Source organism: Kryptolebias marmoratus, linkage group LG14, assembly GCF_001649575.2.
Source record: "Kryptolebias marmoratus isolate JLee-2015 linkage group LG14, ASM164957v2, whole genome shotgun sequence".
Lineage (NCBI taxonomy): Eukaryota > Metazoa > Chordata > Actinopteri > Cyprinodontiformes > Rivulidae > Kryptolebias > Kryptolebias marmoratus.
In genome coordinates, this window is record NC_051443.1 from 26,606,090 (window position 1) to 26,624,662 (window position 18,573).

At 46.9% G+C, this 18,573-nt stretch overlaps 3 protein-coding genes across 3 annotated transcripts in view; 2 read left to right on the forward strand and 1 right to left on the reverse strand.

Moving 5' to 3' along the window:
- The window catches only part of LOC108245605, a 9,964-nt gene extending 6,632 nt beyond the window's left edge, over nucleotides 1–3,332 (forward strand). Inside the window, exons 11-13 of the mRNA XM_017432652.3 lie at nucleotides 222–1,347; nucleotides 1,473–1,580; nucleotides 1,699–3,332. Of these exons, the coding sequence (XP_017288141.1) occupies nucleotides 222–440 (219 nt within the window). The 3' untranslated portion in view covers nucleotides 441–1,347; nucleotides 1,473–1,580; nucleotides 1,699–3,332. The remainder of the gene's footprint in view (nucleotides 1–221; nucleotides 1,348–1,472; nucleotides 1,581–1,698) is intronic.
- A 304-nt stretch (nucleotides 3,333–3,636) lies between these two features.
- Nucleotides 3,637–8,271, forward strand: capslb (calcyphosine-like b). Its single transcript, XM_017432604.3, has 5 exons — nucleotides 3,637–3,690; nucleotides 4,460–4,603; nucleotides 5,618–5,795; nucleotides 5,858–6,067; nucleotides 7,118–8,271. The coding sequence occupies exons 2-5, from the start codon at nucleotides 4,467–4,469 to the stop codon at nucleotides 7,217–7,219; spliced, it is 627 nt and encodes a 208-aa protein (XP_017288093.1). The 5' UTR covers nucleotides 3,637–3,690; nucleotides 4,460–4,466; the 3' UTR covers nucleotides 7,220–8,271.
- Nucleotides 8,272–8,818: 547 nt separating this feature from the next.
- Nucleotides 8,819–12,580, reverse strand: il7r (interleukin 7 receptor). The gene is made up of 8 exons (XM_017432599.3): nucleotides 12,421–12,580; nucleotides 11,395–11,521; nucleotides 11,166–11,326; nucleotides 10,884–11,035; nucleotides 10,647–10,806; nucleotides 10,455–10,566; nucleotides 10,300–10,372; nucleotides 8,819–10,209 (listed from the first exon to the last, which is right to left on the reverse strand). Exons 1-8 carry the CDS (start codon nucleotides 12,503–12,505, stop codon nucleotides 9,889–9,891), a joined length of 1,191 nt encoding a protein of 396 aa, XP_017288088.1. The 5' UTR covers nucleotides 12,506–12,580; the 3' UTR covers nucleotides 8,819–9,888.
- Between the last annotated feature and the right edge of the window lie 5,993 nt (nucleotides 12,581–18,573).

Here is an 18,573-nt window from a genome sequence, read left to right on the forward strand (position 1 = left end):
TGTCTCCACCTGTCTGATTGTCTCCACCTGTCTCTGTTTCCACCTGTCTCTGATTGTCTCCACCTGTCTGTGTTTGTCTCCACCTGTCTGATTGTCTCCACCTGTCTGTTTGTCTCCACCTGTCTGTTTGTCTCCACCTGTCTCTGATTGTCTCCACCTGTCTCTGTTTGTCTCCACCTGTCTCCCTTTTTGAACCCGTCTGTCCCTGTTTGTGTCTCCAGGTGGACAGTCTGAAGCAGGACATGGAGGTCAAACTCCCAGAGTCCCTACCTGCCGCCCTGCAGGAGGACGGGCAGCTGCGTTGGGGGGCGGAGCTTCTCTGTTCCAGCGATGAGACTCTGGAAGCTCTGAGTGACACGTGGGACAGACCTTCTGAGGTTCTGCTGGAGGCTCTGGCTCTGGCCGTTCTGGGACTGAACGTTCTGCAGAACTCCACCTGAAACTGGTTCTGAGGAGCCGGTCTGCTTCCAGCTGTTCTGCTGCTTTTAGCTTCCAGCTGCTGTTCTGCTACTTTTAGCTTCCAGCTGCTGTTCTGCTACTTTTAACTTCCAGCTGCTGTTCTTCAGCTTCATTCAGCTGCAGGATGTATTTCTGTAGTTTGTTTGTTTTCTACATTTCTAATAAAGTTTGTTCAAACAGACCGAAGCTCAGAGGCTCAGCTGATGGATCAGATCTAAGCTTTCAGTCTTTAAAAGGCTAAAAACATGAATGAATTACAGATTTAACCACCAGCAGGGGGCAGCACATGACAGAGAAACAGGTCAGGTGTGTTTCAGGTACATCTGTCGGCATGTTTTATGTCAGACATTTAAAAATGAAACATTTCACTGAATCTCTGTTGAATATTTAGTTATTAGAAAGTAAAAAGCTTTAAATCTGCAGAAGTTTCCATCTTGGACATTAATGTCAGATTCAGGCTGGAAAGATTTCACAATAAATAACTTTAATAGTTTTATAAACAAGTTTGAATTTATTCTAGATTTTCTCTGATCCACACAGGATCAGAATTATACATACAGACTCAAATATATCCAAACATTCACCTGAGTCTGCTGACGGTTCGAGCAGGGCTTTTATTTTGACAAGGCCTGTTAATATCCTGTTAGTGATCATGATCGACTGCAGATCTCTGAACCTGAGTTTAAGTGAGTTCATCTAACACAGAGATGGTCTTCCTGTCAGGGTAAATATCTCTGCTGGTCCTGGATCCTCCATGATGATGGAGAACATCAGCAGAACACTCATTATGCTCTTCATCCTCACTGCCTGGAGGAGGAAGAGGAGGAAACACATGGGGATCTGTGGTGATGTCTTTGTCATGAAATAAAAGGCTGATTCATTTCGATGGTAAATAATTGTTTAGTACTGAGTTAAATTCCTCCACCTTGATGACTGAAGACAGTCCAAAGGTCCAAACCAGGAAGTCAGAATTAAAGGCATGTCTTTATTTTGCTCTCCTGAAACACCAACAGGTCACCAGGGACCAAAGTCTGAATACAGCACTGATAGTTTCAAGAAATCAGCTTTTACAGTTACAGCACACACACCCTCAGCAGGTCACATGACTTCACCGTACAAAGGTGAGTCAGACAGGTTCAGGTGCATTCCCTGCAGGAAACAGTGTCAGAATCAGAGCGAGAGCTTCTCTTTCTCATCGTCTTCTGACAACCAGGTAAAAAGAGCTTTGTTTTGGCACAGGTCTGGTCCAGAGCAGGTCTGGTCCAGAGCAGGTCTGGTCCTCCAGCAGAGACGGAGAAACATTTTAACCTGAAGGAGGGAAACTGACTGTGGAGCTGCTAAAAACCTGAAACATCCAGATTCCTGATCATTTTCTGAAAATGAACTTGTTTCAAGAACTATTCCGGAGCAACGAACAACCTCCTGACCTCTCTTATTTCCGTCAGAATCTGTCTCGACAAACAGCTTCGTTTGTCCAACGGTGTGACAAGAATGCAGACAGGATGGGACAGATCCTCCAGACGATTCAGGAGCTTGTGGAGGAAGTCAAACACATCCAGAGGGACAGAGAAAGAAAGATAATTGCAGCTTTGGTTGCAGCTATGGTTACAGCTTTATGTGCTTCTGTTAGTAAATATCTGGCTTTAATTTTCTGTGGAATAGTTCTTTTTTGCGGAGGTGCTGCTGGTCTTTGTGTCATTATTAAACAGGTATTTTTAGAACATGTTCATGTTGCTAAGATGAACAGACTGACAGAAGAGTTCAGTTTGACAGTGAAACCTCTGAAGAATGCACTGGAAGATGTAAAGAGCTCCTGTGGAAATCTTCGCAGGCACTCAGCTGGAGCTGCAGCTGTTAAATTCACCAGACTGGAGCTGAACATCCTGGAGCTGTTCTTCATCACTGCAACACTGGGACCAATTACCACAGTTCACTGCATTTCACTGCAGGCTGCGAAGGTGCAGACGGTCTCTGATGGGTTCATGAGGATGAAAACAGACCTGCAAACATTTTACTCACAGTAAAAACACTGAAAGTTAAAGCTGCGGGGTTGCCCTGAAAGGCCTGTGTTGTTATAGAGAAGTTTGGACCAAGACAGGAAAACAGGTCGAACTGAACTGAACCACCTGAGGCGTATTTCAGACACGGTGACAAACACCAAGTCCTACCAGACTGTGACGGTCCGGCCACGTTCCCCGGATGGTGCGTCCTGAACTCTGACTCTACAGGGACCTGAGGTCTGCACACAGATCCTTCAGTCATCAGCTCAAACAGGACTTCCTGAAGAGTACCAGTACGTTTTCTCAGGAACATCTGTGGAAGAGAGCCGCAGCATCCAGCCAAAGAAAAGATGAAGACTAATTATTCTAACATATTGTTTTAAATCGATCAGAAACTTTATATTTGTTGTCAGTTAGAACTCAATTCTTCCATAAATTCATTTTTCTGATTTTCTCTCGTTACAACAACAAGGCAGTTTCTGTGCTTTGCTTCTTTCTAAAATAAGTTTATTTGTTTTATTCCTGATTAAAGTTGTCAGAGATCCAGCACCAGGTTTATTACTAACTTTATTTGAACATTTTCAGCAAACTCATTTAACAGATGGAATCAACCTGCAGTGATGGCGCCCCCTGCTGTTTAATCTTCAGTACAACCGTTTGTACGGGCAACTCCCTGATAACACAAACTGAACACGTTCCTGCGGTGTTGTTCCCATGTTCTCATGTTGCTGAACATGAAACAGTCCAACATGCTGTTGATCCAGTTTTAACACGTCAGCTTTTTATTGTTAAACCTGGTTTCTGTTTCTGTCAGAGTGCAGTGTTTGAGCTTTTATTAGCCGTTGTTGGAGAATAAACTTCATGAAACCAGTTTGTTCAGCTTCTTCTTCTACTTTTTGATAAAAGTTTGTTTCTTTAAGACTCAGATTGGCCTGAAACCTTCAACAGAAGGATTTTATTATGAATGAATCCACTCCTATCTATCTATCTATCTATCTATCTATCTATCTATCTATCTATCTATCTATCTATCTATCTATCTATCTATCTATCTATCTATCTATCTGTTATTCTGGGGGATTTTACTGGCTGTTTTCCGGAGACCTGTGACGTCACCGCGGCTGGCCGAGCAGCCAATCCCAGCTGAGAGCAGCTGGTCTCCATGGTAACGGCGGATTGTTTGGAGGAGGAGCCGCGGCGGTGGGAAACAGAACAAACCCGTTAAAGTTCGGTGAGTTTCAGAACCGCACGATGGGTTCTGGTTCTGTTCGTTTATTTGTTGTTGTTTGTTTGTGCGCGCGGCCGCTGCAGCTTCCTGTTTACCATCAGAGTCCAATCAGGCCTCAGGGCGGGGTAAACAGAACCGGATCCGAACCTCTGAATCTGAATAAAAACAGGAGAAAATATAAAAATCCTAAAACGATTTAAAGCTGCTGATCCAGAAATCAGCTGTTTGTGTTCACAGAAAGAGTTCTTAACTAAAGTCATCTTAGAGGAAACTAACCAGATAACTAACCAGGAAACTAACCAGGAAACTAACCAGATAACTAACCAGGACATTAACCAGACAGCTAAACAGGAAACTAACCAGATAACTAACCAGACAGCTAACCAGGACAGTTTATTGTAAAGTTTATTTTTTAAATCAAGAACTTCTGAAAATCCAACCAGAGTTTAAATTCAAACCTGAGCTTTGGTCCTGCCTGCAGTTTATCCTCCGACCAGCAGGGGCGCTGTTTGCCTTCAGCTTCTTCCTGTGATTCTTTAGAACCGGGTCAGAACCACAAACAGTTCACAAACAGGCTGTCATTAATTAATGATTACTACTGGCTAATAAATCCATATTAATCAGCTCCAGCCTCAGTGTTTCATAAATGCTCATCAATAAGAAAATTAATTATTATTAATAATCATTAATAAAATCAAAATCATCAATGAAGCCTTTGGAAACGTAAAATGATTTTAATGAGAAAAAATTCGGCAACATCTGTCTGTTTCAGGTCAGCGATGGCGGGAACGTCGAGACACGACAGAGAGATGGCCATGAAGGCCAAGCAGCAGCTGGCCGACTGTTCGGACCCCTTGGAGAAACTCCGGCTGCAGTGTCTGACCCGAGGCTCGTCTGGGATCAAAGGTCTGGGCAGGTAAGCTCCGCCCACTTCCCTCACCTGTTTGAATAAATCAGGTGGACCTGTTTAAAGCTTGTCCTTGTGTTCTGATTTTATGGAATTATTGGATGCTCTGCTCTCTTTGCTTAAGAAGAAACAGGAGGGTTTCATTAAACTTTTATAGTTTTATTTTACTAATAAATAACAGGACAAAGCTGACCCCGGATGTGTCCTCTCAGGTTTTAGCTCTAGCTCTTAACGCAGTGCTGACAGAACATGTTTGAGTTCTTGTGGGTTTCCTGTCGGAGGTTCGCTGAGTCGACGCTGCTGCAGGATGTTGTTGTGTTTGTGTTGCTGCTGCTGTGGTTTACTGACGTGCAGAGCCTCTGACTGCAGTCGATCCTGTTCGCTGCAGCGGCCTGTACTGACAGGACGATAATCAGACATCAGCACCAAGTGCTTTTATCGAATCATTACTGAGTTTACTGAAAGCAGCTCATGTATTTACATTAATTAGTAAACTTTTAGAATCCCTTTTTCTGGCAGTGTTTGAAGTTGAATTTAAAGACCTGAGCTGAGCTGAGAGGCGTCAGAGCAGCTGCTGTCTGACATTCTTTCTGTTTTAAAAAGGACTTCCTTTGTAATAAACGAGGCTCACCAAAGACCAACGTTTGGATGTAGAAACTGTAGAAGAAGAGAAAAAAGAACCAAGATTGGCTGAAATGATAAAGCTGCTGCCAGCGGCTCGTTAGGGTCACCATGGTAACCACACACCTGTGTCTGTCACTCCCTGACTGAATAAACAGAGGAAAATAAGCCTCAGTGAGAAAACTACGAGCAGAAGGTTCTGATGGTCCCACAGGTTCTACAGGGTTTATGGAGGCGATATGAAGAGTTAAACAGCCTTCACTTCCTGTTTAAAGCTCAGATCTGATGGCTGTGTGATCTCTGACCTCTGACCTCTGAGAGGAACCCACCAGTCCTCCAGCAGAGACGCTCTGTTCTTCAGAGACTGGTTTCATCTGTGCTGAGGTGGCTTTTTGTTGTCAGAACCTTCAGAATCATGGATGATAACCAGAACCGCTCCCTGGACTTCAAGGAGTTCCTGAAGGGTTTGAACGACTACGGCCTGATGATCGAGAAGGACGAGGCCGCCGCTCTGTTTCAGCACTTCGACCGCGACGGGAGCGGAACCATCGACTTCGAGGAGTTCCTCATCACTCTGAGGGTAAACAGACCAACATCCAGACGTTTCTCTTTTTGTCAGGTAACTCCTCCTGTTTCCTGCAGCCGCCCATGTCCAAAGCCCGGAAGGAGGTGGTCATGCAGGCCTTTCGGAAGCTGGATAAGACCGGAGACGGGGTGATCACCGTTGAGGACTTGCAGGGGGTTTACAACGCCAAGTACCACCCCAAGTATCAGAACGGGGAGTGGACAGAGCAGCAGGTGTTCAGGACGTTCCTGGACAGCTTCGACTCTCCGTACGACAAAGATGGACAGGTACAGGAGCACGGGGTCTGATGGGAGTGATGGTTGTTCCTCAGATCTGATTGGTCGGTTCAGTTTCCGCAGCTCTCTGTGCCATGTTCCTCTCTGAAGGTGAGTTATTGCTCTGGTGTGAGCGCCTCCATCGATACTGACGTCGAGTTGGTGTCGCTGTGCTGAAGCAGCTCAGTGTCGTCTCCTCACTGGTTCCCTGCAGGCTTTTCTTTGGTTTATTTGTAAAAGTGATGTTAGAATCCTTTCGTTGGTGACGCTTCTCGTTTCACACGTCACAGATCGACTCATTCTGGGAAATTATTCATCTTCTTTCAGTTTCTGGACTTTAACACATCCTGACTCACCGTTTCCATCCAAATATCACTTCACAGACAAACTAGATCTTCATCTTTTATTGCAGCAAATCTTCTGAAGCAGAACTAAAAAAAAGGAGCAGCAAGAATAAATCATAAAAAGATAAAAACCTAAAACAAGGTGTCCTGTTAAAGTATATTCAGTCACTTCTAACGTAAAACTTAAGAATATTAAATAAAAAACTGAGCTGCTCATAAACGTAAAACAAGTTACTGAAAAACTACCAGAAAGGTTTTAGTTTCCTTGTTGTTCTGCTCATTTTTTTGTCTTTTTATTTGTAATTTAGAGATTTTATTTCTTTAAAGAGTCTTTGTTTTTCTTTAATAAAACAGGTGGTTTGTAGGTGAGAGCAGCAGAGAATAAGGAACCAACAAACCCTGAATCTGAGTTGAAATCTGCTGCTAAGAGTAAAACAGAAACTCAAACAGCCAGTAATGTTATTAAAGCTCAGAATGACTGGAGGGAAAATCCTAAACTGAATCCAATTATTGACTCTTTAAACCCAGAGACACGAAAGCAGTTGACTTTTCTGCTGGATTTTCTCGTTTCTTTTCTCGACTTCTCTGCAGAAAACGGTTCTAAACTTCTCATCATTCATGAACATCTTGGATTCTGTGAGTCCAGCTGACGTCAGTTTCACGTGTCGATGGAACAGCCGTCTCTAGTTAATCAGCTGCTCTGTCCTGTAACCCACAGGTGACCAAAGAGGAGTTCATCAACTATTACTGCGGCGTGAGCGCCTCCATCGACAGCGACGTCTACTTTATCCTGATGATGAGAAACGCCTGGAAGCTCTGAGAGGACGTCACACCTCATGGGCTTTTAACAGCATTGGAACAGTTTATTTTTACTAGTTTGTCTAAATTATTCTGATATCATTTAAACTTTCCATCTGCCTGAATCGTGTCTAAATGTAATGAGATGTGGGTAAAAACAGGGAAACGTTTGTATTTTTATTATTTTCTTGTACACGGACATGATGGTAAAATAAAACTGTGCAATCAGCTCCTAACAACAATCAGACATTCATGGTTCGGTTTCTGGTCGAAGCAGCAGGTTTGTGTTTGACGTCTCCGCCACCGCAAACACGACAAACAGGTCGCCACGGCAACAGGCGAGCCAGCACGCTGATGCTGAGCTCCAGAGCTGCAGGAGGCCCGGTTCTCCAACAGTCCAGTTCAGATCTGAGCAGCAGAACTTCGGATGTCTTTGTTTGGATTCAATCATGAATAAAAATCATTTACAAACAGAAGGCAAAGGAAAAAACCTCAGAGGTTCTGGAGAACCTGACTGATGATGGAGACATTTCTAACAGCTGAACTCAGGTGGGTTCTGGTTCTCCTGGAAGTTCTCCTTTTGTCTGATGGATCTAGGATTGGTGGGTCCTCAGAGGCCTGAAAGGTGTTTTACAGTTAACTGCATCCAGCCCCGTGGAGAACACGGAGGGGTCACCTGATGGAGTTCTGATTTCCTTTGGGTCAAACTAGTCTTAGAAGGTTCTGTGACTCTAAGAACTCCTCTAAAATACAAAATAAAGGTTTTAGGTTGATATTTAAGAGGTTTCAGGTGTCTGTTAAAACATTCTGGGGTTCTTTAAGGTCAGGGTGATGGGCTGTGGTCTCCTAACCCTGAGGCTGCAGGTTCGAGTCCAGGCTGCGACAGGAAGCAGCTTGACCCTCCTGAAGCCCTCAAAGGAGAGGTAGAGAAGTCTAACTTTGGGTCAGTTTGACCCGAAGGCCACAGGAGGATTAAAGGAAATTATCTAAACGGTTTCTGATCATTAGATGTTTACTGTGGTTCCTTAGACGGTTCTTTTATAGTCTGTGATTCTAGTTGTGACTTAGAAGATACCTTGGAGCAAAACAGGATCTGTGGGTGGTTCTAGTTGTCAGCTGGGAGGTTTAAAGGCTCGCTCTGAAGGTTCTGAAGGTTCTAGAAATCTTTGAAATGGTTCTGCTGATCATTAAGAGGTCAAAAGGTAGGAACCAAACATCTAGATCAGTGGTGTCCAACCCTGGTCCTGAAGGTCCTCCAGCCTGCAGGTTTAGATGTTTCTCTGCTCCTCAGCAGATCTTCAGGTTCTGCAGAAGTCTGTTCATCACTCAGTCCTTCAGATCAGGTGAGTCACAGCAGAGAAACACATGAAACCTGCAGGATGGAGGTCCTCCAGGACCAGGACCAGGACTGGACACCACTGATCCAGATGTCATTGTCACATGCTGTTTTTATCATTGTCACATGCTGTTTTTATTTTGTTTTTTAATTATGTAAAGCACCTTGAAATGCCTTGCTGCTGAAATGTGCTATACAAATAAAATTTGATTGATTGATTGATGTGTGGTTCTTCTGGTTCCTGAAGGACTCATGTGGGTCCAGTCATGAGTTTGAAGGTCCTGATGGTCACTCAGTGGTTCTAGTAGCTCTTAGTTTCTTGGTGTGGACAGTCGTAGGAGTCATGTGAGAGATCTTTGAGATGCATCAGGAGGTTTTTATGGTTCAGACCTGTGGGACCACTGGTTGGACTTTAAAAGCTTATTTTGGTCACAGAGAAGATCAGCTGACAGGAACATAACTGGTTTTAGCTTCTTTAAAAGCGTAAACTTCCATCAACTTTAAAATATTCTCATAAAGAATCTCTTCAGCTGAAGAGAAGGAATATACTTTCATTTAGCTCTTCAGAGTTAAAGTAAAACACATAAAAACACCAGAAGTTTCTGAAGTTCCTCCAGCAGCATCAGACAGCAGAAGGAGGTATGTCAGCGGACATCATACAAATAAACACCTGATCTGATCAGGAGGCGTCAAAAAGCAAAGAAGACATCCTACATGTCAGTATCTTTGGGTCAACAACAGGCACTTATCAAACTGCTACATTTATGTGAAAATAACATAATAACAATCCTTCATTTTCATATAAAACTGAGAGAAAAGTTTGTTTTTTTGTTGTCTTTGCTCGGTAAAATAAAATGTTCTGTGTTTTAAAGCTCTGACTCGTGTCTTTCCTTCATGACTCGGCTCTTTGTTAGTGTGAGCCGTTTCTGTTCTCAGGTTCCTGGGATCCTTCAGTATTTAAAGTCAGGTTGAACGGTTTCCAGTCATAAAGCAGCTGAATGAGTTGAATAATAAAGACTGGAGACATGGTTTCTGTGAGATGATTGGAGGTCCATCCACCAGTTAGATTGGTTCAAAGGTGTCCAGAGGTTTTTTTTTCCATTTTGCCTCTTTGGAGCCAGATTTTCCTTCAAAACATCTGGGGAACGTTTGATAAAGATGCCTTTTTAAAGTTCTGTAGACATCCCTGAATAACTTTAAAATAATTCTGCAGGATTCATCCTTCAACCTTCAGAAAACTCCACCCAGCAGTTGGTGGCGTATTGAAGGAAAGCTGGTGTTTATTGAGGCTCCTTCATGGTTCCTCTTAGATCAACTCAGACTCTGGTCTTGAAGGTCCAGCAGGGATGCTTCACCTACTTGATCTGATAGAAGCTGGACATGGTGACGTAGGCCTCCTCGCTCCCTGCGCCGCTGTGTTCAGGCTGGGGGGGCTGAGGTCCATCCTCGGGGGACGGGAGGCTGTTCTCGCTGTCGCTCAGCAGGGCACAGATCTCCAGCTCCTCGGTGCTGGCGCTGGTGGTGCTGCTGCAGTCGGAGCTCTGGGTGGAGCTGGACTGGGAACCATCAGGAGCAGTGGGACGGAGAGAAGGTTCTGCTTCACCACACTCAGTTTTCTCCAGAGGGTAGACCTTCAGAGAACTGAACACCTCAGGGTTCAAGTTCAGCAAGAGACCCTGAAAAACATCACACGGTTGTTACAAACTCATAATTAATGTTACAGAACCCAAACTGCCTCCGTGATGAGGATCCAGGAAAACACTGACTTTATTGGGTTTGCAGATCTGCACCAGAGTCTGTTTCGGATGTGGGATGCTCGGCCACACGTAGCTGAATATCCTGAGGGACGTAAAGGCTCATTTTAATGAGAGGAACTGAACTGAATCCACAAACATTTCGGCAGAGACCACTGGTGTCCTACTTGTTTTTCCAGAAGACAATGCTGAGTATGACGACCAACAGGCAGATGAAACACACAACGGGAGTGAACCCGAGCTCAGGCCACTTATCCATCTCATTCAGAGGTCCTTCCCCTGAAGGACAGAGAAGAACCTCGTGTCTTTAAGCTGCTAGTTTCAGAGAAGCAGCTGCTGGACTGGACTGATGTTCTCACCGGGAGGAGTGAAGAAGCTGACCGTGTTGCTCCATTCGCTCCAGGTTCCCTGCAGATGAACCCCGTCAGGGATTGCTCTGACCTTCACATGGTACTCTGAACTTGGCCTGAGGTGTTCCTTGTCAATCTGGATAAAGTTCTTCGATGAGAAGTTCTGAACCTGCAGGAAGAGAACAGGCAGAAACTGAAAATCTGAACTGTTTTCTCTCCAGATCAACTAAAATCTGATCACAGCACCATGTTGCTTCCATCGGTCCAGATGTGAAGCTGGAAGACCTGGTTCTTCGGGTTCAGATACTCGTTGTTATAAGGAATCAGGATAGAAACGACCGTCTGGTTTGTTTCTGGCACAAAGGTGACGTTCCAGATCCGAGGACTCCTGGGTTTAACTAGAAATCAGAGAGAAAACCGTTGACTTCTTCTGGTCTCAAACGAGAAACTCTGCTTCAGTCTGAACCTGCAGCTGAGTTCAACCTGTGGTTTTTGACTGGATCTGTGATCACATGGTGTCATGTTTACCAATCTTCTGCAGGTTGACAGTTGTTGAAATCTGGCGTCCGCTCTTCAGCTGGGCGCTCACGTTCACATCAACCAGAGGACGCAGATTTCTGCTCGTTACCGTGTCTCTGACAGTCTCCCAACATTCGTTCTCCGTCTTCTCTTCATTTAACCGTTTCTGGCTGAACAGAGGAACAGTGTCAGTGTCTGAATCTGTGACCTGCAGGAAGGAAAGAATTAAAGTATTTACCACACGGTCAAACTCTGGATGCTGTCTCCTTCCACGTCTTCATCGTCGTCGCTGCGGCCTCCGGTCAGCTGACAGGTCACACTGCAGTTTCCGGTGCTGATGTGAGAGGTGCAGCTCAGTCGGACCTCTGACAGGAGACAGGGTTAAACACGATGACATGATCAGAAAACCTCCTCTGATCTGTTCAGATTGCTGCTGTTTTATTCTGAACTTAAAGAAAACTGACGAGTTTATTTCAGAAGAACAGGTGTGTCAACGAGGGCTCGGTTCCACTTCCTCTGTGAAAATACTAACAAGCAGAGCGGACACAGATGGAGGTTCTTTAATGTTCTACTGGACTGAACCGTTAACAGAAGCAGGGTGGAGGCTGTCTAAACGGGGGCAACAGGCAGACCCGACTCGGAGCTTTGACCCGGTTCTTGTTGTGGTTTCAGCTCAGTGATCGTAACGCGTCATCTTCACACAGAGAAAACAATCACTGTATGTTTACTGCAGTAATCATGTCTGAACATCTGCAGCTCAGAGATCCAGATGTTTCCTGGTGGCAGGCTGAGATCAGACTCATTAAATCTGGAACAGCTGTAAGACAGTAACTGGAACTCAGATCTTATGAAATTAGGAGCCTCAGAGGGAAACCGTGACATCATCAGCGTGGAGCGACCGACGCAGGACAGCAGGTTTCTGACAGTTTCTGACAGTTCAACACAACAGGAGCTGCAGGTTCTGCTGGATCTCCATGTTGTGACAATCATTGCATCACTTCACATCAACTCTTTCTAATCTTTCAGTTCTTCCCAGGAGGCACGAGTCACTTTAAACTCGGAGTTTAAACTGACAGCTGCAGCTTTTATGACCCGTCAGACACAAAACTGGACGTCTGACTGATTCTGAACCAAGCAAACCATCCAAGCTTCCAAACTTCATCATTTTTGTGACTCAGCGCTGATCTGCTGAAGAGTTCTGTGCTGTAGGTCCATAAAAATGACCTCATATGACAGAAGAAGAAACTCTTCCTGAGCGTCTCACCTGGATCAGAGTCTCCGTCTCCGCTTTGAGCTTCACTTCCAGCCGTCAGCAGCAGCAGCACAGAGATCCTCCATCCGAACAGCATCTTCTCAGCAGGTCTCCATCCAGCTGCAGAGAAACTCACCTGTTCTCTGTTCGCTCTGAACACTGACACCAGCAGCAGAGACGCTCTTCTTCTCAGCAGGAGGAGGAGGAGGAGGAGGAGGAGGAGGAGGAGGAGGAGGAGGAGGAGGAGGAGGAGGAGGAGGAGGAGGAGGAGGAGGAGGAGGAGGAGGAGGAGGAGGAGGAGGAGGAGGAGGAGGAGGAGGAGGGGGAGGAGGAGGGGGAGGAGGAGGGGGAGGGGCCGTTGGGTTGGTTGAGGTTTCTGCTCACAGGATGTTTATAAATCAGAAAACATCTCTGATCAGCAGAATAAGGACTTCTTGGACAACAAATTTGAAATGTTTGTTTTCTCAGAATAATCAAATCCATCTCAGTCACAGAACGAAAGCAGGTTTGGTCCAAACGAAACTGGACTGAAGTATAAAAGCCTGAACTTCACAGCAGTTTAGTCACAAATTCAACATATGATCCAAATTTAACTGTTGTAGAAAGTGGACTTGGATCCAGACGGGTTCCAGCCTCACTGCTTCCTCAGATCTCAGAGGGTCAAGATCAGCTGATCGTCCGGAGTTTCTGCTGCACAGCACCAAGACGGATAGACATCAGCAATTACCTCAATCTGAGAGGGGTCAAAGGTCATCAGGAGTCCATCGTTCCACAGGGAGGAAGATTATTCACAAGAGGAAACATTCAAGACAGCTGCTGATCTTCACCCTGAAGGTCAGACCGTGCAGTGCTCAGACTCTACAGGCCTCAGTCAGCAGGTTAAAGGTCAAAGGTCAAAATCTTCTCTCTAAAAACAACATGGCTGCTTGACTTCTGGAGCAGAACCAGAGCAGAGGACAGATGTTTACCCAGAATGCACCGCAGCTGTCAGCACGGCGGTGGAGGGCTGATTCTGGAGTCAGATGTGAGGCCATCTGTCCAGAACCAGAACCAGAAGAGAGCTGAAGCAACGCTGGAAAGAAGAGTGGGCCACAACTCCTCCACAACCATAAGAGAGGCTGATAAAGTCAGACTAAGAAGGAAAATCAAGGTGTTATAAATTATTATAGGTGCTTTTAAAATGGTTTCATTTTGCTCAGACGTTTAAAAGCATCAGTTTGGTTAAAAATGAGTAATAAGTCATAAATAGCAGAAACCAGCCTGTGGGAACCTGATGAGACTGCTACATTTGACCACACTTTTCTGTATCTTCTACAACAATCTTTCTGCAGAAACTTCGAAGGAACAGTGTGGTGTTTGAGTGTTTCTGTGTCACAGCGAACGAGTCTAACCAGTAACCTACAAACCACTTCCTGTCTACTCCACTGATCTGGTTTGTTTTCAAATGAGGCCAGCGCACACACATCGATCTAATTTACTACGAGCCACACATGTACCGTGTCAGCCTGCAGCATGGTCACATGACCCGCAGACACCTGCTGGTTCCGACCCTCGGCTGCAGGTTGGAGTCTTTTCCACTGAAGATCATTAAATACGTTTATTTTCCTGTTTTCCAGCCTCCGCTCTTTGCTCTGTGCATGAAGTGTGCTGTTTCAGAGCAGCTCGCAGCCTCAGCGTGGTTAGACAGAGTCACGGCTCAGGAACACACCAAAAGTTTCAGGTTACGAAGCAAAGCATGCTGGGAAACTGTGGTGCAATATCTGCTTCCTCCACCTCTGATCTGTGGGACAGAAGCTGCACCTAAAACACAAAGGGTTAAAGGTTGACGAGTAACAAACTGTCCAGTTGGTCCATTAAAAACTGGAACCATTTCAGAGGAGCTGAAAACCAGGACTGGGACAGGGAACAGGGACAGGACCAGGACAAGGACCAGGACTGGGACTGGGAACAGGGACTGGGACAGGGACAGGGACAGGGACAGGGACCAGGACAAGGACAAGGACAAGGACAGGGACAGGGACAAGGACCAGGGCCAGGACAGGGACAGGGACAGGACCAGGGACAGGGACAGGACCAGGACTGGGACAGGGAACAGGGACAGGACAAGGACAAGGACAAGGACAAGGACAAGGACCGGGACTGGGACTGGGAACAGGGACTGGGACAGGACCAGGGACAGGGACAGGACCAGGACCGGGACAGGGAACAGGGACAGGACAAGGACAAGGACAAGGACAAGGACCGGGACCGGGACTGGGAACAGGGACTGGGACAGGACCAGGGACAGGGACAGGGACAGGGACAAGGACAAGGACAAGGACAAGGACAAGGACAGGGACAAGGACAGGGACAGGGACTGAGACAGGGACAGGGACAGGGACAGGGACAGGGACAGGGACTGGACAAGGACTGGGACTGGACATGGACTGGGACAGAGACAGGGACAGGGACAGGGACTGGGACTGGGACAGGGACAGGGACAGGGACAGGGACAGGGACAGGGACAGGGCCAGGGACTGGGACTGGGACTGGGACTGAGACAGGGACAGGGACAGGGACAGGGACAGGGACATGGACATGGACATGGACATGGACAGGGACAGGACCAGGGCCAGGGCAGGGACTGGGACTGGGACTGGGACTGGGACAGGGACAGGGACAGGGACAGGGACTGGCACTGGGACAGGGACAGGGACAGGGACAGGGACAGGACCAGGGCCAGGACCGGGACTGGGACAGGGACTGGGACAGGACCAGGACCAGGACTGGGACCAGGGCCAGAATCTGCCCATCACTAAGACCTTGGACATGAAAGAGACAGGGTTGAATATCCGGTGGAGGAGGACAGGTGGGTAGATGAACAGCAGGTGTTTACAGGTGAAGTCAGGGAACAAGAAAAGAAAAAAACAAGAAAAGAAAATTTAATCTGAACGAAACGTTAAAGTTTCCGTCTGTGGGAGGCAGCTGTGGTGAACCCGCTGCTGTCAGGAGACGAGGAGAAGAAACGGCTGCTTCTGATCCTCCTCAGAGGATCCTGTCTCCTGACCGTCCTAATGAGATCCAGCTCTCTGGATCCTGATCCAGAACCAGAACCAGAACCCGGGTTCAGAGTGTGGGTTGTTGTCTCTGCTGCAGGGAGGAGGAGAGGTCCCCCACCCCCACCCCACCCCCATCAAACCACACGGCTGAGGTTCCTATCTCCGCTCAGCATCTCAGAACATCTTCAGCTGTGGTTTCATGAGCTCGGTTCACCTCGCGCTCAGGTTCTGACGGGTCTGATGGCACCTGTTTACACACAGGCTGTGGTTCTGGATCCCAGGAGGAGGTAGAAAAACATGAGGAACATTCTGCAGACAAGATCTTCACCTGAATGAAACCAGGAAAACTAGAAACTCGTCAGACCAACAGTCTGAGGTTTCAGAAGACGAGTTAGGATTTTAGAATTAATTTGTTCTGAAAATTCACAGGAAATATAAAAGATCTGGAATAAAAAGAAACATTTAATACGTGAGGATAAAAATAAGAAAAAGGCAGAAAATGTTCTGATAAAATCATCTGAGCTCAGAGGATACACACACACACACACACACTGATGCAGTTTAGTTTTCTGTGATGCGTCTCATGAAGATAAACTGAAAGACGTTTCTCTTTAAATCTGGATTTCTCTGCTTCCTGAAGCTGAAAACGTCTGAAAGTTTAAAAGTTTTCAGGAACATCTGGAACCGAACGGAGAGGCTGGCCCACAAGGAAACAATCTTTATTTCACTTTTTGGTTAAAGTGAGAAAATGGGCTGTAGATTTTTCATTTTTAGAAAGGTATGCAGACGTGGACTATGTCAAAATAAAAGTCCAAACCTTTACTCCTCAGTAGGAACCTTGTGGTTTGTTGTGGACCTTCTGCTCCAGGAGGTCCTGCGTCTCCAGGAATCAACAAACCTGAGTCGGACTCTAACTTCCACCACAAAGATGAATAATTTCATTAATAAGTAAACACTGTAACTGTGAGAGCTGTTGTCAGCAGAACCCTCAGCTGGTTTCCTCCTGATCTCAGATGGTGTCAATGATAAAAAAAAACCCTCTGATTTAATCTTGTTCAACTGCAGAGAAACAAACATCAGATGCAACAATCAGCATTTAGCCCAAACTGACGATGGTCCTCAGACGCTCCTCGACGTGTACGTCTATAACTCAGTTCAGTCCCTGCTCACAAACAGCAGGTCCAACATTCTCAGCAGTTTGTGTCTCGTTTCCATGGAAACAGAGAAACTTCAGCACCACAGCAGGAGGCAGAAACAAAGATGGAGCCCAAAGAGTTTCTGCTGCAGGAACCAGGAAGTAACATCTGATCCTGAGGAGCTGAGTGAAGCCACCGAGGACACGTCTGCAGCAGGTCTGCAGTCCGGTTCTGTCCGACTCGGTCCGACTCACATTAGGGCAGGTCCCACAGGGGGACATTAGGGCAGGTCTTACAGGGGGACATTATAGGTCTTACAGGGGGACATTACAGGTCCTACAAGGGGACATTATAGGTCCTACAGGGGGACATTAAGGCAAGTCTTACAGGGGGACATTAGAGCAGGTCTCACAGGGGGACATTACAGGTCTCACAGGGGGACATTAAGGCAGGTCTTACAGGGGACATCACAGACCCTGTGTCCTCAGGACATCCTCCACTCTGTTATGAAGCAGAATCAGAGCTCCTCTGTCCTCAGGACGTCCTCCCGTCTCATGTCTTCAGGCATCTATTTCTGTCGTTCCACCTCCACCCGGACATGAAACCACAGAGTTAAATCTCTCGGTGCTGAATGTGAGCGAAGCCACACCGAACTCTGAGATCTTTGAAGCTGAAGCTCCACCAGCCACACGATGAAGACACGATGAAGACACGCTGCTTCCTGCTGCTCTTCGTCTCCGCAGCTCGTCCTGTAGAAAGCTGCTGCACGTCGTGCAAACAGGCTTCAGAAATGACTCGTCACCACATCCTCTTCCTCAGCTCAGATTCAGCTCCGTCCTCCGACAACAACAAGCAGCTCCAGGCAGAAACACGAGGCCCTCAGGTGGATGGACAGGTGGGGGAGGAGTCACATGAAGCACGATGATGACACCTGAAGCATCAGAGCACAGTTCCAGTTCAGACTCCTGTTCGGTTCATGTTCCCGGTTCAGATCTGCTGTCGGGTCTTCAGGGCCTCGCCGAGCTGACATCATTTAGATGAATCGTTGAGTCAGTGATCAGATGATTGTATCAAAGGTTTGTTTTAAAACTTGTCACGGTTCGAACAGAAGAACAGAAGAACCTGAGCCAACTTCCAGACATGCTGACAGAACCTGAAGCTGGTTCTGTTTCCGTCCTCTGATCCAGACTGTCCTGTAACCGGACAGACCTGCAGGAAGTCTGTTGAAGTGGTTCTGGATGGGCGGGTCTCCAGCCTTTCTGAAGCTCTGTCACTTTCAGTTCTTCTTCCTGAACACGACGAGCTGATGAGCGTCGACCCGTTTACTGGAACTGGTTTCTGATGATGTCGTCGCCTGTGGTCTGAGCCATGCTGCGGCTGCTCTCTGAGTTTATTCAAGTGTTGGGGTCGGAGCAGGCACCACCTGAGCGACAGGTGAACCACAGCCCCCCCAGCCACAGCTGGTCCAACTGTCAGCGGGCTGCTGTGGGAATCAGCTCGGCTCAGGGTTCACAGAGCTGCTGGGACCAAGCCGGAGCTTCCTCTGCTTGTAGAGAACTTCTTTAACACGTGTGCACATTTAGAACCTAAACAGGCTCAGAGCCGGACTCTGCGGTCCACATGGGTTTGGTGGATCCTGGTCCCTGAGGCATCCTGCAGGGGGTTACTTATAAGGTCTATCTGGTCCCTGTAGAACCAAAACCAGATCTGTGTCCACGTTCTGGGCACAAAGTGGAGCCGGTTGGACCCCCCAGGGCTGATCCTGGTCTCTGATTCTGTTTGTGGTCTTCAGCAGGAGGGGGTCTGCTTCGGGAACCTCGGGGTCTCAGATCTGCAGACGATGTGGTTCGGTTGGTTCCTTCAGACCGTGACCTTCAGTGTGACCTAGGGCGGTTCTGGGGTGGTTCTGTGATGGTTCTGGGGTGGTTCTGGGATGGTTCTGGGACAGTTCTGGGATGGTTCTGGGACGGGGAGAGTCAGCTCCTCTCAGC

What these genes read in the sequence shown, in the direction of transcription:
- il7r (XM_017432599.3), bottom strand. Translation starts at nt 12,505, where the DNA reads ATGCTGTTCGGATGGAGGATCTCTGTGCTGCTGCTGCTGACGGCTGGA. An exon ending in AGACGGAGACTCTGATCCAG is followed by an intron (nt 11,522 to 12,420) that starts GTGAGACGCTCA and finishes GTCTCCTGTCAG; the next exon opens with AGGTCCGACTGAGCTGCACC. An exon ending in CAGCTTCTTCACTCCTCCCG is followed by an intron (nt 10,567 to 10,646) that starts GTGAGAACATCA and finishes TCTGTCCTTCAG; the next exon opens with GGGAAGGACCTCTGAATGAG.
- capslb (XM_017432604.3), top strand. Translation starts at nt 4,467, where the DNA reads ATGGCGGGAACGTCGAGACACGACAGAGAGATGGCCATGAAGGCCAAG. An exon ending in GGGATCAAAGGTCTGGGCAG is followed by an intron (nt 4,604 to 5,617) that starts GTAAGCTCCGCC and finishes TTTTGTTGTCAG; the next exon opens with AACCTTCAGAATCATGGATG. An exon ending in AGTTCCTCATCACTCTGAGG is followed by an intron (nt 5,796 to 5,857) that starts GTAAACAGACCA and finishes TGTTTCCTGCAG; the next exon opens with CCGCCCATGTCCAAAGCCCG.